The sequence below is a fragment of the Protopterus annectens genome, chromosome 9.part0, assembly GCF_019279795.1.
Source record: "Protopterus annectens isolate FY-2018-M chromosome 9.part0, PAN1.0, whole genome shotgun sequence".
Classification (NCBI taxonomy): domain Eukaryota; kingdom Metazoa; phylum Chordata; order Ceratodontiformes; family Protopteridae; genus Protopterus; species Protopterus annectens.
The window spans coordinates 1,319,385,136-1,319,411,371 of record NC_056743.1 but is presented as its reverse complement, the minus strand read 5'-3'; the positions used below and the strand labels follow the sequence as shown (position 1 = coordinate 1,319,411,371).

The 26,236-nt window shown below is 40.5% G+C and overlaps 1 protein-coding gene across 3 annotated transcripts in view; it reads left to right on the top strand.

Moving 5' to 3' along the window:
• The window catches only part of VAMP5 (vesicle associated membrane protein 5), a 432,229-nt gene that overhangs the window by 148,771 nt on the left and 257,222 nt on the right, over nucleotides 1-26,236 (top strand). For all 3 annotated transcript variants that reach the window (XM_044084291.1, XM_044084293.1, XM_044084292.1), the window contains exon 2: nucleotides 24,437-24,574. In XM_044084291.1, coding sequence (XP_043940226.1) covers nucleotides 24,437-24,574 — 138 coding nt within the window. The remainder of the gene's footprint in view (nucleotides 1-24,436; nucleotides 24,575-26,236) is intronic.

The following is a 26,236-nucleotide window of genomic DNA, read 5'->3' as shown; positions in this document are numbered from 1 at the left end:
TCGTCAGGGGTATAAAAGATGCAGCCGACGCCATTTTCTTCAGTCTTTCTTGCCGCGCGGTGCCCGAAGCAGAAACAGTTCGGAAGTGCCGGTCGGCCGACTCCTGAGATTTTTGTGTTTGAGTTTCAGATCCAAAGTCTTCAATAAAGCTAAGTACCCCATTCGGGAAACTTTTTTCTTGCTCCAGACCGATGTCAGAAAAAAGTTAATAATTGTATTTCTTATGGAAAGCAAATACCTTATAAGGACTTTCATTCTTACTGTATTCCTTGCCTAGGCCCTGATCACAGCATTTCAGGTTGTCAGTTTTGTGCTAGATTTAACCAACGCACTATTAAGCGTCAGTATGATTTTGCATTAAACTATTTTGGACGCATGTTTAATTATCCAGAAATGTCGACAGATAGCCATCCGACTACCGGAGTTCACAAAAAACGCAAAGAAAAGGAGAGAGATAAACAACCGAGGCCCAAAACCGATGACAAAGCTTCTCCTAGGCCAGTCGCCGGTTCTCAGTGAGGCACTTTCACAGCCCCTGACACCCGCTACTTTAGAGTTGCAGGCCGCTACCGACTCCCACGTGGAGTCAACTATGCCACTGGAAACTCAAGGTATTGGAGCCTCGGACACTATTCCCTCAGATGGAGCAGCTGGGCAGGCACCGGCTTCTGAGGGTGCATTCAGACCTAAACACCTGTAAATTAAACCGACTTCAGCTTCAAAGGTAAAAACTAAAGCACCTTCTAAAGCAAAGAAACAAACTCAAGAGCCACGTGGACAGGCCTCTATGCCCAAAAAACAGATGCACAAAATGGCCGAAGACTTGATTACCTTGATCAGGGGTTCCCATCCCCCTCCTGATAAGAGGCCTAGGCAAGAGACAGACTATGAATCTTCAGAGCAAGTTTCTGTTTCTTCTGATTCCTCTTCTGATCAGGAATATTCTCTTCCCCCCTATAAGGATTCTGATGCTGAAGAATCTATACCTTCAGCTTCTCCTCCTGAGGACTATTCTTTTGGGGAAACCTTGCATACCACGAGCATTTCCACTGGGAGAGCCAAGATTTTTCAGAATCTAAAAAGAGGCTCAGAGACTTCCTTTTACAAACTCAACAGGCCGCCTACGACTCCCATGTGGAGACAACTAGGCCTCTGGAAACTCAAGGTATTGGGCCTACTGAAACTATTCCCTCAGATGGGTCCGGAGCCGCTGAGCAGGCATCGGCTTCTGAGGGTGTTTTCAGACATTCACAGCTTACTATCAAGACCACTTCAGCAACCAAGGCAAAGTCCAAAACACCTTTAAAGACAAAGAAACAAGTACAGCATTTACCTGGACAGTCATCCATGCCAAAGAAATAGATGCTTAAAATGGCCGAGGACCTAATTACTCTGATCAGGGATTCCCATCCCCCTCCTGATAAAAGGCCTAGGCAAGATACTGACTATGATTCCTCTGACCAGGTTTCTATTTCCTCTGATTCCTCTTCAGAACAGGGATATTCTCTTCCTCCCTATGAGGACTCTCTGAAGAATCTATCCCTTCAGCCTCTCCTCCTGAGGATTACTCTTTTGGGGAAACACTGCACACCATGAGGGAGCATTTCCATTGGGAGAGCCAGGATTATTCAGAATCCAAGAAAAGGCTCAGAGACTTTCTTTTACTACCTCAGCACAGGCCCCTTGCTGTTCCCCCTGTACTGGATATTGTTGATGATGTATTTTCTGAATCCAGTTTGTCTCCTGACTCTTTACCCCCTGCACCAGTTAAGCCAGATAGGTACTAGAGGGTCCCAGATTCTCATAAATGTCTTTATAAAAACCCTGCTGCTGACCCAGAAATAATGTCTCAGGGTCCCAAAGGGGTCAAGGCTTCTACTGCAAAAAACCCTGTCCCCTCTGATAGGGATTCTAGAGCACTGGACAGATGGGGGAAAAAAGTTTACACCTCTGCTACTTTAGCTGTAAGGGCTTTAAACTGCCAGTTTCACATGCTTCAATATCAACAATAGCTAATGTCTTTGCTTAAACAGAAAATGCTCACAAACTCAGAATACTCTGAAAATAAGGAAATGCAGGATTTATTGCATGCAGCTGAACAAGTGGGAAAGCATACTTTGCAATGTGGTTTTGATTCATTAGAGGCTTCTTGCAGAGCCGCAGTTACAGGATCTGTGATTTGAAGGCATGCTTGGTTGAAAGAACAAAGTTTACCTGATCATGTTAAGGCAAAATTGTTGGATGCTCCATTATAACATGATACTTTGTTTGGTGTTAAGGCAGAGGAAGTGTTAAAGAAAATGGAGGATAAAGCAAAATCAGTGCAGACAGTAAAGGATTTCTTACAGGTTCAGCCACCCAGATTTAGCAGGAACTGGCCTTCTACAAAATTGGTCCTTTCCAGTGTCAGACAGGCCACAAAGAGGCAGATACAGATGCCCAAGAGACAGATCTCAGCCCCAAGGCTCATACAGACCTAAGCAATGGGGTGCTTCAACCCCCAAAGGCGGAGAAGACAAAAAAACCTTATAGGAAACAGTCCCAATGACTTTCCTCTACCAATGCCAAGCACTTACCTTTTGGCAGCACCCTTGGGGGGAAAACTAGCACTTTTCTCACAAAATTGGCACATGATCACCCAGGACAAATGGGTACTGAATGTTGTTTCCCAGGGTTACAGGTTCCACTTTCACACCCTACCAAGGTCAAAAGGTATGCCAGACTTGCCACACAATCAATGGGCAGAGGCACAAAAACAAATTTCTGCTCTCATGGATATGAGGGCTATCCAAAAGGTACCACAGCAAGAGCAGGAACAAGGATTTTACTCAAGACTTTTCTTGGTACCCAGAAAGGACAAAGCTTGGAGACCAATTCTGGACCTGTCTACTCTAAATACCTTCCTGGACGTTCCAAAATTCAAAATGTTGACACTGCAGCAACTTCTACCCATGCTGGGCAAAAAGGCTTGGCTAGTTACCTTGGACCTCAAAGAGACATACCTGCATGTCTCAATCAGACAGTCTTGCAGAAGGTACCTCAGATTCATAGCCGGCTCAATGCATTACCAATTCTCTGCACTGCCCTTTGGCTTATCTACTCTGCCCAGGGTCTTCACAAAATGCCTGGCACCAGTAATTGCATTGTGCAGACAAAAAGGAATTCAAATATATCCCTACTTGGACGACTGCCTTATTCAAGCAGACAGCAAGGACATTCTACTAAAGCATCTGGCATTTGTAAAAAGATTACTAATTTGCCTAGGGTACACAGTAAACAAAAATAAATCAAAACTAATGCCCTCTCAAGAGATAATATTCCTGGGTGCAAACTTAAATACAACTGCCCAGATGGCTTATCTCATGCCAGACAAACAAAGGCAACTGACTCATTATTTTCAAATGATGGCAACAAAGACCCAGCTACGTGCAAGAAAAATTCTGCAGGCTTTGGGCTGCATGGCATCCTGCATCCTGCTAATTCCATATGCAAGACTGAATATGAAAAAGCTACAGTGGTATCTAAAAAGTGTTTGGACTCAACATTGCCACAGCCTGGAAACAATAAGTACACTCATTCCCTGCCTCCAACAAGAGTTTCGATGGTGGGCTCTGGCCTGTCACCACAACAAGGGACTGCCTTTCACTTTACCCACAGCCAGGCAGACACTAACAACAGATGCATCGGATTATGCCTGGGGAGCACACATGGCAGGAAAATGTATACAGGGCAAGAGGCCCACAGACCAAATGCATCTTCATATCAATCAAAAAGAGATGCTAGCTGTCCAGAATGCCCTGACATTCATCAAGGATCTACTACATCAAGGACAACTATTACTAAAGACGGACAATACTACATTCATGTGGTACATAAACAAGCAAGGGGGCACACATTCCTACCCCCTCTGCAGGCAAGCCATGACTTTGTGGAACACGGCACTGGCCTATCAAGTACATCTGCAGGCACAATTCCTGCCAGGAAGGAAAAACACTCTGGCAGACGAACTAAGCAGAAACCTCAAGGACCCTCACGAGTGGAAGCTAGATCCACAAGTCTTCAGCATGATAACAAAGAAATGGGGGATGCCCAGACATAGATCTATTTGCCTCCCCTCACAACTGCCAACTACTGAGATTCTGCACAAGGACTTATCACTCCCAAGCATGGAAGGTGGATACTCTATCATTCGGCTGGAAAAGCCTAACAGTTTATGCCTGTCCACCACTACCTCTACTCCCCAAGGTACTCCTAAAAGTCAGACAAGAGAAGTCAAAAATGCTTCTGATCGCCCCAGACTGGCTGCGCCAGCACTGGTACCCAATCTTAAAGAGCTTGTCTCAAGGGCCAGCCTGGACTTTACCTCAAATTGCTCATCTGCTGACCCAACAAAGCAATCAGATCCTGCACAGCCAACTCAGAACCTTAAATCTGGCTGCATGGCGAATAATATAGCCACTCAGAACACACCTCTCTCTAAAGCAGTTATGGATGTCATTTTGGAAGCCAGGAGGCCCAGCACCAGAAAATTTTATGCAGAAAAATGGAAGAGATTATGTGCGTGGAACCAGGCACAAGGACTTGAACCGCTTGTTCGTAATATTTCTCAGATTTTACAATACCTAACTGAGATGCTGGACAAAGGCTTATCCTTCTCATCAATTAAGATCCATGCCTCTGCCATTTCAGCTCATTACAATACGGAACCTCCTATTTTCTCTCATCCACTACGAAGACAGTACCTCAGAGGGGCAAAAAAACAAGACCCCAAGGAGAGCACCAATACCAACATGGGACCTCAACTTTGTCTTGGAAAAGCTCACACTGCCTCCTTTTGAGCCAGCCAATACAGCTGAAATAAAATTCTTATCATGGAAAACTGCTCTGCTCCTAGCAATAACTTCAGCAAGAAGAGTCTCAGAGTTACAGGCATTAATGGCAGTGGAACCTTTTATCATTTTTCATCCAGACAGGGTTTCTCTAAGGATAAACCCAACATTTATGCCAAAGGTAGTATCTAGTGTGGCTCTTAATCAAACAATTCATTTGCCTACTTTTTATCCAAATCCCCAGAATAAAGGGGAGAGACTTCTGCATTCTTTGGACATACACAGGCAGCTACGATTCTACTTGGCCAAAACAAAAGCTTTCAGAAAAACTGAGCAACTTTTTGTGGCATATGCTGCAAGATCACAAGGAAAGGCTATTTCAAAGCAGACTATTTCAAAATGGATAGGACACTGCATTAGTTTCTGCTATGCACAGCATGGCAAATCAGTGCCTAAGAATATTAGGCCACATTCTACCAGGGCAGCAGCCACATCAGCACCATTTCTCAGAGGAGTACCAACCAAGGAAATTTTGGAGGCTGCAACTTGGAGTTCAGTGCACACTTTTACCAAGTGCTATCACTTACCTCTTTACTCTAAATCCAGAGCAGGCTTTGCTACTGCAGTCCTGCATGGCCTCATAGCCACTCCTAATCCTATTTAGACACAGCCGCCTAACCTCAGCTTTGGGATTCAACCCAAGTGTATTGACTGCAACAGTGAAACACGATGAACATAGTACAGTTGTGTACCTACCATAAATGTTGATATTCGAGTGTATTCACTGTTGCAGTCCAGGTTACCCTCCCACCATCCCCCTTTCTTTGCTGGGACTTATCTGTACTTTTCTATTCTATACAACCTATGTGGTGTATTTGCTTGTAGAGGAAGGTAATGTTTATGTTAGTGCATGCTTTTTTATTTGCAAATTTTTAGCCTACCCTTTTGGGGGCACCTGACATCTGGGGCAAGAAAAACTGAAGAAAATGGCATCGGCTGCATCTTTTATACCCCTGGCGCACTGACGTCAGGGAAGAGGCGACAGCAACCGATGCCGGACCAGGACTTTGGAATTCTGGCCGACTGCGGGTAGCCTGTCAGCAGGATAACCCAAGTGTAATGACTGTAACAGTGAATACACTCTAACATCTACATTTATGGTAGGTACACAACTGTACTTTATGGACATTGGGAAACAATATAACAATTGTCTCATGTACTCAGACAACCATTTAATCCTTAAAGAAACAAACACAGTACACAAGAGATGCACACACACAATTTCACTGGAAGCAAAAATCTTACATACCAACAAGGTTGTTAAGAACGCACACACTACATCCACCACACACACACACATAGACCAACTTATGCTGAGGTGCTAAAAAGCAGTCTTCCCAAATCTTAAAGACCTCCTAAGACTGTAAACAGCCATGCCTATCCTCAGGAATTTCTAAATGACTTAAAAGCAACACCAAACACCACACATATGCCGATACCCAGTGGAGTCCCAAAAGCAAAGCCCATAAGACAAGCCAACACATTACCCAGGACACTTGTCTTAGGGAACTCCACTGTATGAACCATAGATGCCCCACTCACCAGACTGAACAAGGAGAAGATAATGGTTAGTTAGCTATCTGGAGTTAGTTACTTATCTGGAGCCAGGATCTGCCATGTTATGCATGCACTCAAGTCACTACACCACATGTACCAGTATGATTCTGTCATAGTCTATGTGGGAGTCAGTGACCTGAGATGTATTTCCCTGAACTATATGAAGAGACGTTGTTGATCTCTCTGAATATGTGTCTCAGACAGGTATGGCCCTTGCATTGAGCAGCATTCTACCTTCACCAAGGATGATGCCACAGTACGATCAAAAAGTGATTGACTTCAGCAATTGGCGTAGTTTCTGGTGTCTTTCCAGGGAGATTAAGTATTTGTCAGTGTGGGGGGAGATGGTTAACAAGTCATATTGCTTTGCAAAGGATGGTCTGTACGTTTCCCCTAGGCTTCTGAATATTGACTAAAACTTTATCCACAACCTTAGAGCCTTTTTTAGGCAATACCAAATTGACAAACCTACCAACATAACAGATAAAACCCAACAAGAAACTCCACACCATACAAGCTCTGCTCACTCTGGAGAGTATAGACATCTGAACCATTACAAAGACATGGCTTAAATCTGCAGAAAGTGCTGCAGCAGTGCAAGGCTTCAGTGGCTTCCACACATTTAGATCACCAGCTGCACAGACAACAATAAAAGGTGGAGGAGTCTCAATGTATACTAGAAACGAGCATAACCCTGGAATTTATCCACATGCAAATCACCACAGACAAACTCCCATATCCTGTCCTAGCAAACTGTATGTCCCTAGAATACAACAGCTCGTACTAGGCCTACTTAAGATAGTCACTGTTAAAACAAATACCCTATTCATGGGAGACTTTAACTACCCCTCCATACACTAGGAAAGATGCACTGCTTCATACTGGCAGGAACAATTTCTGGACTCTGTAAACACAATATCCATGACCAGATAGTGTGCACACCCACCAGAGGTTCAAGCACACTGGACCTGGTACTCAGCAGTATGGGAGAGCAGTGCACCCCACCAGTGTCATGTCCTCACTGGTGAGATTGGACCACAAAGCTGTCTCTCTCAAAACAAAAATCAACTTGGTAACCCCAGCACATTAGTGTGTCGAACTTGTGGTCAGTGGTGCCACCTTTACTAAGCAGATTGACATAGCAAATTTGCTGGCTGACAAATTCAGCTCAAACGTCACCTGTCACCACTCTTCCCCTGCCTCCACCATGAATTACCTAGTAGCATAGCCCCCCCCCACACACACACACACACTATTAACAGTTAACAGGCCATGGTGGAGATTGCTAAGGTCATAAACACAGCCTGAATGGATCCTGACAATATCCCAGAATGCTTCCTAAATAGTTTGAAACATGACCTGTCAGGACCACAAGAGTAGACCATCAGCCGACCCCAGAAACTACGGACCTATTGGTCTGATAAGTCTAATGCACAAAGTCTTCATAGGTTCATAGGTTCATACTAGGCTATCTGCCCTAGGGAATTTATAAGCCTAGCCAGAATGTGTTTGGCTTTCGCCACCCATTTTAAATTTATTTTGCTATGCCCTTTTTCGAGGTTAGTATACTGTGCCTCTGTCTAACAGTGGCACAGAAGTGATACCCGGGGTAAACCTACGATCTCCCATCCACTCATCAGGATTCCTCTTGAAGAGAGTCAATGAGGGACTCTGCCTAACCTGGACTGGAATTTTATTCCAGAGTGAAGGGAGCCTCTGGGTTATGAATCTGTCCCTCCAGCATGTCCTATTTATTTCAGTGCTGAGGTTCAAGTCTCTCGAGCGCGTAGCTTGATGGGATTTGGATTTTCTGAGGTGCAGCATGTCCATTAATTTCGGGTTGGACATGGCTTTATACGTCAGGCACAGATCGCCTCTGAACAGGCGGTATGCCACTGACTAGAGCTGGAGGTTCTTTAACCGGGCAGCATATGGCATCTGTTTGAGCCCTTTGATCCTCTTGGTGAGGTACTTTTGGGGTCTTTCCAGTTGCTGCAGGTGTCTGGTAAGGTACATCCCAAAAGGGGCATTGTACTCAATTATGGGCCTGATGAGGGATGAGTAAAGAGGCACGATGACCTCCCCTGATCTAGATGTGAATCCCTTCATGATTAGGTGGGCTATATAAAATGTTTTTCTAACCACTTTGGCCACGTGGTTGTCAAATGAGAGATTGCTATCAACTTGGGTCCCCAGGTCCCTAATTACTTCTTTTGTACTTAATGGATTACCACCTATGTGGTAATTTGTGGGCACTTTGTTTTTGCCAAAGGGGATGACTATACACTTTTTGGCATTTAGCTTGAGGTCATGGCTCTGGCACCAGTTGTCTGTTTCTATGAGGCCCTTTTGGAGGATGCTTGTGTCTGCTGGAGAGTCGATTATGGCGCCCAGTTTGCAGTCATCTGCGAACTTGGTCAGCCACAGTCCTTCCGTGTTGGCCTGTACCTCCGAGAAATATATACCGAACAAGAGAGGTCCCAGGACTGAGCCTTGTGGGACACCACTTGTAACTGGTTTGGAGTCTGACATGGCTCCAGCAATTCTAACCATGTGGGTTCTGTCCTTGAGCCAATTTGCAACCCATCTAGTGACATAGGGGTTTATATTTATATTTATCTATAATGCCCGAGTGAGGTATAGTATCGAAGGCTTTTGCGAGGTCCAGGTAGGCTGTGTGGACCACCTTCCCCTCGTCAATGGCCTTGGTGACTGTTTCAAAGAAATCAACCAGGTTTAAGAGGCAGGGTCTGCCCTTAACAAAGCCGAACTGGGTAGGATCCAGTGTTTGTAGGTCCCCAATATCTTTATTTATGAGGTCCATGATGATCCTTTCCATAGCTTTGCAGACCAAGCTAGTCAGGCTTATGGGGCGATAGTTTCCAGGATCCGTTGAGGCACCACCTTTATGGAGAGGGACCACTGTTGCTGTACGCCACTCTTTGGGCACATATCCTGTAGTAAGGCTGAGATTGAACAGTAGTTTTATGTTTGGGTTTAGCTCTTCTTGGAGTTCATGTAGGACGCAGCCTGGGACACCGTCTGGTCCCATTGATGCTGTGTTTTTTGCTTTGGAGAGGGCGGCTCTTACCTGAGCATCTGAGATGTCAGGGGGGGAAGCACTCTGCTGGGATAGATATTTGCCCTTTTGGTGGGGAGGGGGGGGAGTTTGCGCTGAACCAGTCAGCTAGGATGTTGGCAATGTCTGTGGGTTTGGTGTATTTTTTGTCATTTTGGACTAATTCTGAGCATATCTGGGAATTACCACCCAGGTTCCTAACATAACTAAAGAAAGCCTTGTGATTATCCTTAGTGTCCTGTTCAATTTTTCTCTCGAAGCTGGCCTTAGACAATTTTATCTGTGCCCATAGTTTTTTGCTAATACTGATCAGTGATGCCTTCCCTTTTTGGGATTTTGCTCTATCATTTAGTAGCTTCTTGTAAGTCTTGACAGAAATTAGCATGGAAATAATCCACAAAGATATTGGCAACCTTCAGATACTGGCCCCAACCCAGTTTGGCTTTGTCAGGGGAAGATCATGCCTACTAAACCTGGTGGATTTCTTTGAGAAGGTTACCAAGGCAAAGGATGGGGGGGGGGGTGCATACCACCTACCTGGACCCGGCTAAGGTGTTCAATACAATACTGCACTTGGGTATAGTTGACAAACTCGGTGAACTGAGTATAAACCCATACATAACTCACTAGATTGCCATCTGGCTCACAAGCAGGACCCAGGAAGCCAGGATTGGTGATATCACTTGCAGTTAGAGACTGGTCACTGGTGGGACACCTCATGGCTCCATGCTGGAACCAGTGTTATTTGGCATCTGATTCTTGGAGGTAAAGCCTAATGTCAAGGGCCTTTGGCTGACCAAGCTAACAGATGACTACAAGTTTAAGAACTATCATAGATTCCCCACATGACAGAAACATCTTCCAAGAGGGTCTAACACAGACAAATGACTGATGACAAAGTCACCGATTAAACCTCAGTGCCAAGAAATGCCTTATAGTGCTTTTTGGGAAAACTGACACCCAGGTTAATTACTCCATCAGTAAGACACCCCTGCGGGTTGACCAAGTAGCCAGGGATCTGGAAACATGTGTAGACAGTAATCTGGCCTGTGACCAACATGTGGCCAAAGTAGCAAAAAAAAATCATTCTACGTCATCCAACTTATAAGTACGGACATGGCATCCAAGTCCAAGAATGTCCTAGTGCCACTTTATTCAGCCCTTGTCAGCCTCATCATTGAGTATAATGCCCCTTTTGGAATGTACCTGGCCAGACATTTGCAATAGTTGGAATGCCCGCAAAGGATCCTTAACAGGAGAATCCAGGGTATAAACAAACACATTGTCCTGTGTGGGAATCTTAAAGCCCTATCTCTGTACTCTGTCTCCTACAGGTTACTAAGAGGCAATCTATGTCTGACGTAGAAGCATTTTCGGCTCCAATTCTGATGGACCTTTTGCACATCTGCAAAACTAACAGCATCAGAACCACTAGATCCTGAAGTTTAAATTTTGTTTCTGGCATAAGTAATATATGTTGGTAAGAATGATATTTATCTAAGAGGATCCCTGTGCTCTGGAACAAGCTCCCATCCATGTGATGCAGAGTCCATCCATAACCCTGTTTAAGTGTAACCTTGACCAGTGGATGGAAAATTGGAAATTCACCCTGGGTCTGCCCCAAACTAACTTACCACCCGCACATAACCTCTAGGAATTTCCTAACATACCCCCTCCTAATAAATGCTCATGATATATGGGGACAAAACTGGGTTGGATTGCAAGGCAAAGCTTATAAAAGCCCTGGTGGTTGTTAGCCTTGTGTATACCTGTGAACCTATATGAATACAGTTACATGTGCATGTCTTGCTGCAGACAGTGGTTGCATTAAAAAGTATGTTTAGTCTCCTACATCCAGAAGCATCCAATTTATTATCAGGTACTATTTGCAGCTTGCAAAGAATTCACTCCATTTATAGACTACAGAACAATTGAAGAGTTGCCTTTCTGGAGAGGAGCAGGGAACACAGTGTAAAATTAATGTCGGCAGCAAAAAGAGCACCAGTGCAGACGTATTCTAAACTATCAAGTGTAAACAATTTGTGGCGGTAAAGTTCAGAATGTTAACCGCTGTTGCTGAAGGGCACCTTCCTTTTTACCTTAGACATATGCTTTTCCTGTTTACATATCCCAGTCTACAAGACTTACAGACAGTTCTTCCCACTCAGTGCAGGAAATGTCAGTTTGCTGTCTTTCAGTTTGGTCTTTTTTCTTTGCCCAGAGTTTCACCAAAAGTTTGGACCCACTGTTCACCCAGTTAAAACAGACAAAAGCTGTTGTTAGGGAAGTAGTGTTAGGCTTAAAAGGTCATTAACTTAGTTATTACCTATGAACCTGTGTTTACCCCTATCTGGGCAACAGCTTGACATAAGCTCTTTCTGATGGGGAAATTCATGAAGCTCTGAACTTGATTGTACAATGTTTTCAGAGTCTGTAAATCTTACTGAATGTGGAAGTACAGCCTAAATCCTGCACATCAGAAGAAATCCTTAGGGAGGATTCTAGATATGAGAAACTGCAGATCGTCTTTGGCTTAGGATAGTCCAGTTGATGAAGGGCTTATTTCTGTCTGGAGACAGTTTGGAACATGAACATTTGCTAAGATAGTAGGATGAATGTCCTTTTCTGTCTTTATGGTTCCAAATGCTATGCCATATATTTGAAAGATGTAGAGTTATCTGAAGAGCCTTTTGTATCACCATACTTAGCTCTTTTTCTGTGTCCTACCTCTGATTACTGACATGACCAGGGAATTATAATAGTGACTTCTCCAGGTCTATCTGGTGATCCCATTTGTTTAATCAGAGCCAGATCAGAATCTGACAACAGCTGCATTGCACTTTGCCTGAGGAACTCTTTAGCAACAGCTTTAAGTCCAGGGCCCCTGATCCAAGGAAAAGAAGAAGCACGTTAACTAGAAGGAATTAATGGTAATCCAGTATGCAGTGCTTTCTGGTCAGTAGTGAAATCAGGAACTTGTTAAGCTATGGCACATACCACAGCACATCATCAAACAGGGACAAACCTATTTTTACACCCTGTATTCTAATTTGGGGTCTGACACCAAAATTTAGTTTACTGCTCCAAATATTTTGTATAAAAATCCAACAGAACTCTTTAGATGTCACTGAGTAGGAAGATCATGACCACATACAAATCTATGATGTCCTTTTTGGATGTCATAAAGAAGTTGTGCTACCCGCTACCCACAAATTGGCCTTTTGTATCCCAAGTGAATCAACAGATCTCTTTTGTTTAGAGTACTGTGTGTAGCAACAAATTAATTCTCTACCAAGTTGAACCAGGCACTTCTATATGCCTTCTCTCTCAAATGTCTCACCCAAAAAGTACTCTTAAACAGAAAGGGTAAGACTCATCTTTTTAGTTGAAAATTGGCCAAGATAAGCATGGTTCAGCTAGCTGAGCCAAATAACAACAAAGGAACCAATGTTCATTCCCCTACATTGCAAGCTTCTTACTCAACAGCAATGTATTCTGGGTAAACAAAACTTCTTTAGAACAGCAGCATATCTGCACTGTGATTTCAGTAGTACATCATTGCATATGTTAGTTTTCAAAGTAAGGTGTTCCAGTTTAAAAAAATAGATGACAGTGGGTGTTTCCTGTAAGTAAACTCTACCATTGCTCCAGTTAGTGGGGAAATATGACGGCTTGTGCGATAATCGCTTCTTTCTACATCAGCTGGAAGGATAGTATAGTCGTGTAAGTAAACTTACCATAACAGTAGATATTCAGATGATCACTACTGGTAGAGTTAGCTGTATGGGTTATATCCTGCCAAGGATGTAACACCCAGCCAGCTTCCAAAGCTTCAGGGCAACTTCCACATGTTTAGACTACTAAACAGTTCAAGTTGAGCTGCCTAAAAACACAGGTTTGAGTGATAAGCCCTTAGAGCTTTCATGCCAACTGAGAGATGGCGGCTGAGCCTTGAGAAGTCATATATATATATATATATATATATATATATATATATATATATATATATACACACACACACACCATGGCAAAATCAAAAAACAAAGTGAGATGGATGGAGGGAGTGGCTACTGCGGCAGTGATCATTTGAACATCTGCTGTTATGGTACGTTTACTTATACAGCTATACTATGTTCATCGTATTGATCACTGCTGCAGCAGCCTTAACTGTATGGGTAGATTACCGTAGCTTGCAACATTTGGGATGTGGAGGGGGAAGGCAGTGATGCACACATCTTCCAATGCTGATAGCACTAGGAGAATGGGTGAAGATTCTGGAAATTCTGTTTGTAACAGCTCATAGTATTTTCTGAGGGACTGAGAAACTTCACTGTTCTCCCACTGAAAACACTAGCAGATTCTGGAAATAGTCTCAGAGAAAGAGACCCCCACAGGGAGACTGGGATACTGTGCTGTCCTCTGAATGTGATTCAGAAATCTGAGGAGAAGACCCATCATCTGTCCCTTTATCTTCCTGTCTGAATTCAAAATTTTGAATCTCTTCAGGAAAGGAAGAATCCCTTTTTCTTTTACCAGAAACCACCCTATAAAAAATCAATAGCCTGAATTACACCCTGAACCAGATGTAGTAAACTAATCCTGTCCAGGGACGTTTGAGCCAACAGACTTGTTAATGGCAGCAACAGTTTAACCAGGGACGGGCACAACATTCTAACTAAACAGGGAAAATTTCCCTGCTTCCCCTCCCAGGACTGAAAATAGTGGCTTCTCCCCAGTGAGAGGACCCCAACAGCCACAAGGGACGTGGCTAATCCCCTGTCCATAGTTGCTGTAGGTGATACTCAGTAGGGATCCAGGTCAAAAGAAGAGTGGTCTGAGGAACCAGCTTTGGCCACATAAAAGTCACCCACCTGCGACTGAGGCAAATTGCTAGCCTGCTGTGGTGGCAAAGGTTGTTTGCTTAACTTTTTCTTTTTGTGGCTGGAAGAAGGGCTGACCAGTAGTTTGTTCCATGGTCAAGCCAAAAATGGCACAAGCCGGTAAAGATTTAAAGTTGTAAAAAGTCACTTTTTCAAAAAAAAACTTTCACAGTAAAAAGTACTTTAATATGCTTTGCCACCCCATAAAATATACACAGTTTCTCCACAGAAAAAATGTTTTTTCAGCTACTTTTAACAACTTTTAAACTGACAGGAAAAAAGTGTGCTACAATTTAAAAGTACAGTTAAGTCCTGTGACAGTCTGTTAAAACACAAACTTCTGGATAAAAAACAACTTACCTAACCAGAAAAAGTACATTTAAACAGTTAATTGAAAAATTTGAAAGTTTTTTTCCCCCAAAGAGAAGTTATGTGCCCAGCAATGGAGCAGCACAAGCCAACCATCAATCCTCAAAATCCAGCAGAGGAGCACTTTCTTCGGCAGCAGGAAAGTTCTGAAAGGCTTAGCTCTCAACCCTGCGATCTGCCTAACAGATTGAGTGAGTGGAAGGTGCACTGAAGCTTTGGAAACTGGCTGGCTGTTATATCCTTGGCAGAATATAACCTGTATAGCTAAGGCTATTGCAGCAATAATCAATAAGATAAACATCTCTGAACCAAAGACTCTAATATGCATGGAGCCTTAAATCAGCTTTCACAAAGTCAGGGTACCCTTGTAGACAAACCGTTTATGCTCACAGTGGTTTCTAAATAAGCCACTGATCATTCCACCCAGTTGCCAGTTAAAATCAGAGAAAAAGGAAAGTTAATATTATTCATTATGGATGTGCATAGACAGCTGAACTGATACGAAAACAAGATTAAATACTTCAGTTAGACTCACCATTTATTTGATTCCTGTGTACCAGGGAAGCAGTATCACCCCCTGATTAACCAGATACCTTTCAAATGGCTGACAAACTCTTAATAATCTTTGACTAGTACAGATATTGCAGGACCCTGACTCAGCAAGTCAAGGCACATTCTGCTTGGTCAGTGGTTACTGCTGTACCCCTCTTTGGGAGTGTCTCTGCCCAGTACCACCCCTGATGGTACAGAGGCAGGCAATCTGTCTGTGCTGCCAGTAACCTAAATTTGGGAACTGGCTCAGATCACCAGTATGTTTGGCCAGGATGGGGTAGAGATGAAGCATCTGGTGGCCAGCTTTCCTATCCTGAGAGGAGAATTAAAAGAAAAACAATGCCTGTGTGATTTACAGTGGGCCCAGAATTCTTACAAGTGGCCTGTTTGAGAAAGTGGTAGAGCATCTTGACATCTCTGCACCCGCCACTCCCCAAGCTAGGGATTCTGATAAGATGTAAATATATGATAAGTCAAGAGTGCCACATTTCATATTGTCCTATCAAATTCATCACTCTCCAAGCACTCCATAGAGTACCACAAGAGTGACTTCCTTCATAGTGGACTCCCTTCAAAGTAGGGGAGCCCACCTGGCAATAAGGTTTTGCTAGTAAGAGCCTAATAAGGAGTAATGTGAAGGGGCTGCTCCAGTGGTGTAGAGGGATAAAGCACTGACTATGGCCCAGATGACTTGGGTTCGATTAGTTGCTTGGGCAACTGATGGAGTGTCAGGGAGGGATGGGCATGCCCATCCTGGAGGGAGGGCATTTGTCAATGATGCTTCCTAACAGGAGGCATGATCCAAAGATGGTAGTTGCCCACATGTGTTTGCCAGCAAGTGCAGGTTAGGTATGGGGAAAATGGGTAGGTCAGTATGTAACCCCCCCCCCCCATTAGAAGATGGGCAGTGGACCTCCCAGGATGCCTTTATGTTCCTTGCTCGCCTTGGTGAAAAATTCATGCATTAGACCGGGGATGAATTAGAGTGCTAATAGACTTGGCATAGGACATGGGCACTGGGGTAGCTCTTAGAATGGCAGCATGAGAAGGATGATCACCATTTCCTTACACTTCTTTTGTGTAAAGGAAATTCTACAACTTCCAGGCAAAGCTTACAATCCAAAATAACAAAGACCAAATCCAAAGTTCCACTTACAATCCAGCCCAGCTGTTTAAGCAGTGGAGTTTACCTTTCTTCTTGGGGTCCTGTGTGTTTCTTTTACATTTTCAGTAGCACATGAATGGGAGAACTCTGCCATAAAGGATTTTCCATGCATGTCAGAACAATTGGATATTACTTAAAACCTTTACAGCAGAGGATGCTGCCATGATTCCATTACTGAGATCTTCTGAGTTAAAATGTAGGTCAGAACTAGTGAAGAAATAGACACTGTTCATCTTAAACTCTGGAACACAAGAAGATTTGTGTGTCCAAGAGTTTAAGGTACACTAGACCATTTGTTTTACAATCATAGAAATTAAATTGTACTGCTGTTTTTTTTATGTGTTGGTCATTAAGTTATTACATATATCTGCTCAGTTAATCAGTAATTTGAACCCTTATGTAGCTTTTTGGTTATCTTGATATATGTTTGGTGTGAGGCATTTTTGCTTAATTTGAATGGGCTTATTTTTTTTAAAGATACAGTGAACGTTCTCTGTTTGTTCACATACTTTGTACTGCACACAGGTATTTTTGTCTTGTGTCAGATTCATGGCTGAAAAAGGATGTATATAAATTATAAGGGTAATGCTTAAAAGTAATTTTGTTCAGACTGCACATTACTTATCATTAGTTTCTTTGGAGTGATTTTGATATCAGTGAACTCAAAACACCAGATTCTGAAACTGTATAGCTGTGATATCTTATTTACAGTTTTTGAAAGCCTGAATGATCAAAACTAATTCCATGGAATCTGGGATTTTTTCAGAGACAAGAATTATAAATATTATGAAGCACCAGATTAACAACTCAGCATCACATTTACAACTCAGCATCATATCATTCAGATGAAGTTTACATGATAAACCATACCGGGGGCAGAAAAAAAAGGGAATGCTACTAAACTGTTCAAAATGCAGAAAGCTGAAGTACACCAAATGTGTGTTAGCTGGAAGGAGCAATTTATTTCTTTACAATGCAGTGACTTTTCAGTTTGTTACATATATTAAGGAGGCAGGGCAAAGTACCATATGTAGGTTGCAGGAAATAGCCCTACCAACTAATACACTTTTCATGAATAGTGTGTTTTGGAGCATTGTACTTTTTGTGATTAGACAGATAGACAGACAGACAGGTGAATAGTTGGCTACATCTTTTATAGTTATGTCTGTGCTTCTAGTCTTACACAAAAAGTACTTTACAACATTGCAACAATCACATTCCCCTACCAACATTAATTATGTAGGCAAACAATAATGCCCGTCAGGATGTGAGGGTGTGTGTTACTGTGTAAATAATGCACATCCAGGGGTGTTCTGAGGCCCAGTGCCACAGGCAGATAGTCTGTACCTGGAAGGGCATTAGTTACACAATAACATACCCTGTCTGGCATTATTGCACATAGAGAGTGGGCTGCCTGTTAAATTTATTTTGTATATATTTTTGTTTGATATATATATATATATATATATATATATATATATATATATATATATATATATATATTTATTTTTTTATTTTTTTTTTCCCCTTTCTTTTTTTTTTAGTCTTTTGGATGTAAAATAGTTCCTCCTAATGTTTCAAACTTGCAGTAGTATATGTAAGTTTGGTAAGTAATGTCTGAGCACACACACACACACACACACACACACGCACACACACACACACACACACACACACACACACACACACACACACACACACACACACACACACACGCACAGACAGACATACAAAACAAACATGTAAATAGAAACACAAACATTCTGAAATGCGAAAAGACTCCCACACTTATACATAGAAAGAGACACGCGCGCGTGCACACACACACACACACACACACACACACACACACACACACACACACACACACACACACTCACGCACCAAACAATTTCATCCTCAAACATCCAATTTCACCCACAGATGTTAATTAAAAAAAATACAAGGTATTGAAACTCTCCCCCACTTCCATTTACTGTCCCTGATTTTGGTAATATTGCTGTAGTGTACCCTTTAAAAACAAAAACAAACAAATACAAAATAATCATGCCTTAAATTTAGAGTTTCATACCTCTTAATGTTTAAAGAAAATATGTTGATGGACTGACTGTTGCAGCAAGTGCTCAATTTCTGTTGTTTTCTATTTTACCTCTGCTTTCATGCGCGCACACACACACACACACACACACACACACACACACACACACACACACACACACATCCAGACATACATATATATATGTGGGTCTAGGACAGTCTACCGAAAGACTGTTTCACCGAAAGTGAAATGGGCTGTCACAGTTTTGTGAAAGCACTTTTTATTGAAAAAAGTGCTTTTGCGAAACTTTTGTAAAAGTACAGGGAATCGGGGGGAAGTGGTAGTGGGCAAGATCGGACTACAGTGGGGATAAGGGAATATTCCCTTTTCCCCACTGTAGTGCGATCTCTGAGTGAGAATATAAAAGTAGGGGTGTGGGGGGGGGCAAAGCCCCCCTGCGTAAATATGGTGTGTGTGTTTTTTTTTGTTTTTTTGTGTGTGTTTTACCTTCCGTTTACCGAAACTGCTTTTTCAGTGAAAGCAGTTTTGGGAAACGGTGTTCGGTAGGGTTGGATTCGGACAGTTGGTCTTTCATCAACTGTCCTAGATCCATATATATATATATATATATATATATATATATATATATATATATATATATATATATCTGTGTGTGTGTATGTATATGTGTGTATGTATATATATATATATATATATATATATATATATATATATATATAGGCATATATGCATATATAGGCATATATGATTGCGTATAATTCCGTCAAAGGTAGCTTTGACTGAAGTAGAAATGGTTGAAAATAAAACAGTGGAGGAAAAAAACACCTTACACAGTGAGTCAGTGCAGGCACACAAACATAAACATATACAAATCTGGGGATACAACATGACAGTGAATGTCACCAATCCACTCAAAATCTTCTAAATCATGCCCACCCAGAAACTCCCAAAAAATGACACCAGAAATACCATTTATAGACGTTTACACTTTTCAACGAAATGGCAACTCGATCAAATGTACCTGTAGTCAAAAACGTATTTTCAATCGTTTTAACTTACTGTTTCTGTCCTTCAGTCAAAGTTACGTTTGACAAAATGACACACAACTATACACATGCATACACAGTACACTTATCCAGTGCACAAACCTAGCTTACTGCAACCATATAATACCTAAACATGTATACCTAAAGGTAAACTACTTTTTTTGCACATGGGACCTATGCAGAGTCAAAGAAAGGTGTGTTTTTGTTTGTTTTACTTGTGAAGTAAGTCCACCTATCCCAGTCAGCCACCCCCACATCCCAGCATGTTTCCTATTTATTTTTCTGTCTCCTGGGTCACTCCCATCCCATCTTGGTGAAAGAGTGTTCACTTAAAAAGTAACCTTACTCCATACCACCCTTACTTATCTTTTCTTTATTTTTTTATTCCAAGGTCCCTTCAACTTGGAGAAATATTGTGCAATATGCAGTCAACATATGTTGATAACAGCTTGAAGTGAATTATGGACAATAATAGATTAAAGAGATGTTAGGACAAATTCAAAGTAAACTAGTTTTGAACATCTGAAGATAATTCAACCCCATTTTGTGACATGTTACTGTGATTCATGCTTTTTGGCTGCTCTTTCCATTTACATAGAATAAGAGTGCTCTGAAATAATACTTTCCTAAACATCTCTGGAAAAGCTGTCAGTATATATTTTTTAGTAATTCTGTCTGAATTTTTTTAGCAACTAGAATTCTTTCCCCCACTTACTCACTCTGCCAGTCTGAAGTGTCAAGTTATTCCTAAGCTGCCCATCAGACTATGTCTGGCAGTTGATACAAATGGAGTGGACTTGCCTTTCTGTGCAGTAATATTTTGTGTGCGTGTGGTTTGAATCAGCAAAGAGATAAATAAGCTTCACTTCCCAGACATACTACTTTTTGTTGTCCAAGGTATAGTGTTAAAGCAGGGCAAAAATGTTTGTTTGTGTTGTCTACTTAAATTAAAAATCTGAAATGTAATGGCCAGTAAGGTATAGAAACAAGTAGGATGAATTCTTAAAGCTGGTAACATGATTTCATGCAGACCTAACACTGTCCACACGCAAAACCAGCTAAGCTGTGTTTTATTTATTTTTTTTTTTTCAATAATTTTTATTTTTATTTTTACATTAATAAATGTCACAAATAAAAACCATCTTACAACATGACCGTGTGTGTATGTATATATATATATATATATATATATATATATATATATATATATATATACATACACATACATACATATATATATATATATATATATATATATATATATACACATACATACATACACACATATATATATATATATATATATATATACACACACATACATGCATACACACATATATACATACATACACATACACACATATACATATGTTATACATTGATGTCAAATACCACAGGATATAGGTCATACAACATATCTATTTACACTATGTACATAGATGCTTTCATTGTTAATTCCACAGTTATATAGACAGTATATACATTCGTAATATCCAAGTTATTATTTAATATCTTAACTTGTATGTGTTCTCTGGTTCCATTATAGTGTATTTCTATGTTGCTGTGTGATGAATTATGCTAATATGATGTTAAAGGTTTGTTCCCAAAGTTCTCTGGATTTCATGTTTTTGTTTCTTTTATCTATTACTATTTTATGAGCTAAAAGGTGTTGTATAGCTACTTGTTTAAAACCCTCCCAAGAGATATTTATCGTATCTAGCCATTTAAAAGCTATATACAGTTTCATTAGTAGGAAAATTGTTAAAAGTGTATTTGCTTGTTTTCTTGGGATGTTGGGTGGGAGGATGTGTAACAGAGTGAATTCCCAAGTTAATGTCGATGTTTGATAACCCGTTTTTTGTAATTGTACCTTGAGAGAGTTCCAGAGTTTATAGACACATTTATAGCTCCAAAATACATGGATTAAGTCAGCTATCTGGTCCTTACAGTGTGGGCAGAAAGGTGATTTTGATGTGTTAAATTTGTGTAGGATTGCAGGTGTAAAATAAGCATTGTTATTGATTATGAGCTGAGTGTATGCTAACTTTTTGACGGGTAGAATCTTCAGTGTTAGCTTGATTGCCTGGCTTATTTGCTGATCATCTATGGATGGTTTAATTTTTCTCCAGTAGTTAGAGAAGAGGAGGTCCTTCTGGTATTTGATTTCATTTATCATTTTATATGAATTGGTAATAGTTTTCTTTGTTGTGATAATAGTTTTCCAAAGCCTGCTACAAGTTTCTATGTCACTGTTGGTCATAGTAATATTTTGGAGATAACTGGAACACAGTTCTTTGATTTGTCTTAGGATTATTATGTGTGATTTAGGGAGGTTTAAGTTGGTCCTCATTTCTTGTATTGAACAGTTAAGGTAGGGATAGATATCTTGGATTGTTTTATCTTTTAGTCTGGGAAAAGGGACTAAGTCCAGCATCTTATTGTTTATTTTTAAATTTGGGTTTTTATGAAGGGGTTGCAGTATTTTCATGGCATGTCTAAGGTTCAAGAATTGAAAGAGTTTTTGCGCTAGGTTGATAGAATGTTTTAAGGGCTCTATAATGTTATAAGTTTGTATTTCTTTCTGCTTCAGGAATGGAAGTGCTTTGGGATTGAAACCTAGAGCTTTAATATATCTATAATATATTGTCACCCAGAGAGGAGACCAATTTTCCATTGACGGGTTATGTTCAGCTATTCTCAATATTCTGTTAGTGTTAATGATCGAGTAGTACATTTTAAAATCTGGTAGATTTAGTCCTCCTTTGCTTTTGGGGAGTGTTAATTTTGGATAGGAGATTCTGTTTTTTTGGGTTCCCATATAAATTTTGCTAGGAAGGTATGAATTTGTTTGAAGAATTTATTATGTATTGTTGTCTGTGATGTCATGAATATATACATTAATCTAGGTAAAATGTTCATTTTGATTATTGATACTTTGGCCAAGAATGGTAGTTTTAGGTCGTTCCATCTTTTGCAGTCTTGCATTATATTTTGCCATTTAAGGTTTACATTGTGTTGGTAGAAGTCTTTGTTACTCTGGAAAAAGGTGATTCCCAGGTATTTAGTTTCTTCTTTAATTTTTATTGTGTTTAACAATGGTATTAGTGAGATGAGTTTGGGTGTTTTAGGGGAAAATATTAGTTTTATTAAGGTTTAGTTTGTAGTTAGACATAGTCGAGAAATGTTCAATTGCAGCTATTATTTTGTTTATATCTGAATTTGGTGTAGTGCAGTATATGTTCAGATCATCTGCAAATGCAGTGAGGTATATTTTGAAGTTGTGTATTGATGGAGGATTATGATATGTATTTTGTTTAATGTATAGAAAGAGTGGTTCTAGGTATACGTTAAACAGGAAGGGTGATAGTGGGCATCCTTGTCTTGTTCCATTTTTTATTAGGATCCTATTTGACCAAGTTTTATTTATATACAGAGATGTGTATGGGTTGCTATAGAGAGTTTGGATGATCTGAATGAAGTTATTGGGTATATTAAAGTAGGGTAGTGTTTGGAGTAAGAATTCTAGATTAACCCTATCAAATGCCTTGTGGGCATCCACTACCATTGTGTAGATGTTGATATTGTGTCGGTTAGCGTAGGATATTAGTGCATCTAATGTTAATGTATTGTCGCTAGTCTGTCTATGTGGTGTAAAACCGGATTGTTCTGGGGAGAGGATTTTTTCTATCAGATTTTTCATTCTGTTTGCAAGTATAGAGGTAAATATTTTAGTATCTATATTTAAGAGGGAGATGGGTCTGTAGCTGTCGGGGTTTTTGGGGTCTGTATGTTCTTTTAATATAAATATAGTTTTAGAGGCATTAAAGTGGATATCATTTATTTTATAGTTTATTATGTAATTCAGTGTATAGTATAGTAGTTTGGCTATCAAGGGGGGAAATGCTTTGTAAAATTCTGTTGCGAGTCCATCCGGACCCGGAGCCTTATGCACTTTTAAGTGTTCGATTGTTGTAATAATTTCACTGATGGATATTGGCTCAGTTAGTTTTTTTTGTTGGTCTATATTGAGTTTAGGGAATTTCAGTTTTTGAAGAAAAAGAGTTCTATCTTCCTTTGAGGTTTGTAGTATTTGTGCTCCATATATTTGAGAGTATATTTGTTCAAATGTTTTAATAATGTCTTCATTTTTTGTGTAGTTTTTGTCTCTGTAGTTTATTTCTGATATATTGGAGACATTTTTGTGTTGGCAGATAATTCTGGCCAGAGCTCTAGATGGTATTCTGCGTAAGTGGCTAACATTCTGGCTTTATAGAAAGATTGGTTCCTGGTTTCAAGTTGTGTTTTATTTAAATGTAGTTGTTTGTCGTTTTCTAGGAGGAACATATATTTGTCTTTTTAACCTGCACATTCAGTGCTCTTGGATGTCTTCTAAAAATTCTACACCGTTCATGGTTATTTAGTAAACATAAGTAAAACTTGTCAAACCCCAAACCAAGACTACCTTCTTCAATAACCTGATGCTGTTGCATTTACACTTCCAAGTGCAAGCTGATTTTATTTGCCGGAGTGTATGAAAACAAAAGGATAAGGGTTCCCACCACAGGCTTGAGGAACAAATACATTTTAAAGTGTCCACTTGTCTTCAGCTTGTCTTTTGAATGATCTAAGAACCAAGCCAATAATTTGGCGTTATGGTTCTGTTCCTCATAAAATTGAGACTTTCTTTCAGCAGTTACATGGTACTCACCTTTACTTTAAATAAAGATAGTCATGCTTACTGTTATTGCAGAGTTTCAGGAAATGTCATACACTGGGAATTTGTGTATTACATAGGGCAAGGAGCCAAGTATTAAACTACTTTTTGTTTTCCTGTTCACAGGGGGATATGAAGCTACAGGACATGCACAGCGATGTGAAGGAAGTCACCGAATTGATGAGAAATAATTATATTAAAGTTGAAGAGAGGGATGGCAAGCTAAAGGATCTGGAAGAGCGGTCGGATGTATTGCTGCAGAAGGTGGAGATAGCTTCATTTGAGCTCTAAATTGGAATGAGATCTAGAGTTTAATTTCTATTCTTCACTGTGTGTCGATGTTCTGTTTTTCTTGTTCTCATTTTATTTTGTGTTTCCTTCTTTGTGTGTCATGTCCACCTTTTAAGTGTTCTTTAAGGATATCTGTGGGATAAATGCTGTACACCCATTTTAAACCACTGTCAAATGCAAGGTAAAACATGACATGTATTGAAAAGTAATGTAAATCAGCTGATACAAGAGAATTTACTGAATCCTAGCCCCACCCCCCGGCTTTGTTTGCCGACATTTTAAAGGTTTCATTAACTATGTTTATTTAACTGTGAGAGTGCTGGAAGTTCAGCTTCCTTTCTTTATTTATCTGAGATATGGTAGCCTTTCATTTAGTTATATCTGGGGGGAAAGCAGAGCCCTTTTGAATAGTGGGGGGGTGAACACTCCTTTAGAACGGCAAAACATTTTGTTATCTTTGTATTATAATCTTTGGTTAGTGTGCTTCGTTAAACACATTTGTATTGTTTGGAGATGTCTGTCTCATCAGATTATTTTTCATTATCCTATGTCCTAACACAATATTGCATGTACAGAGTATAACAGGGTAGCAGATCAGGGCAAGTCCAATCTGCAGACATGTTTTCAGTAGACAGTAAACAAGAAATTCCCTGGCTTATAATATGCTGCTTGCAGAAATGTTACCTGTAGAAATACATACAGTAGTAGCTGTCAGTTTCTGTGTTTCTCCTTATTTTATGCTGCTAGGGTTTCAGGGTGTTTAATAAAAAATATATGAGGGGGACATAGAAATTATGTACAGGCAGATATCAGTTTTCCAACTTGACTTCAAGAGCACTCAGTCATCCCTGAAATGGTACAAAGTTAACTCCACATCCAATCATTCAGAAACTTAACTGAAAATAAAAAGTAACTTGTGCATCCTCATACAAGGATTAATGGTCACATGCCTCCTTCAGATCCATTGATTACTTCCAGGCAAAGTTTCAAGTGAAGTAAGTACCCATTTTGGTACTTTATTTTCATTAGGATTTTTTTTTGGTGGCTAATGGCATCCTCAGAAAAAGTCTGTCAGCAAAGGGTACCTGTAGAAGAGAGATTTCACTAAAGGATTCAGTGTCAGTGACGTAACAGCTAGCACACACACACCTTTGGGGCAGAAGGCTGTGGGTTCTATTCCCACACCAGATACATTGATTATTAACACTGTACTGCACCATAAGGGGGGTGCTGCACTCCTGAGAGTGACATCTTTCAGATTAGATGTTAAAACAAGGCCTCATCTGCTTGAGTTGATGATATCTCAGGCTGCACCTCTTGAAAGGAGTAGGGGATGTTCCCTAATGCCCTGGCCAAATTTCCTGTAGGAGTAGTATAAATCCCACCTTGGGTTTCCCCCTGAAAAGAGGCTACTAGCCTAGTGGGACTAACCCTGTCAACAAAGGATAAATAAATAGCTATCATTCACAGTGTTTATCTGTCTTGAGAAGCATGGTAATGTAGTTAGCTCCAGGTATTGCAAGACCTTTAATAAAAAGGTATTACTTCAGATGACTGAAAAGCCTTAACGTGTTCATGGACCATAGGATGTTCTCTGGGCTCTGACAAGGTATACCTGTTATTTCCAAGCAGACA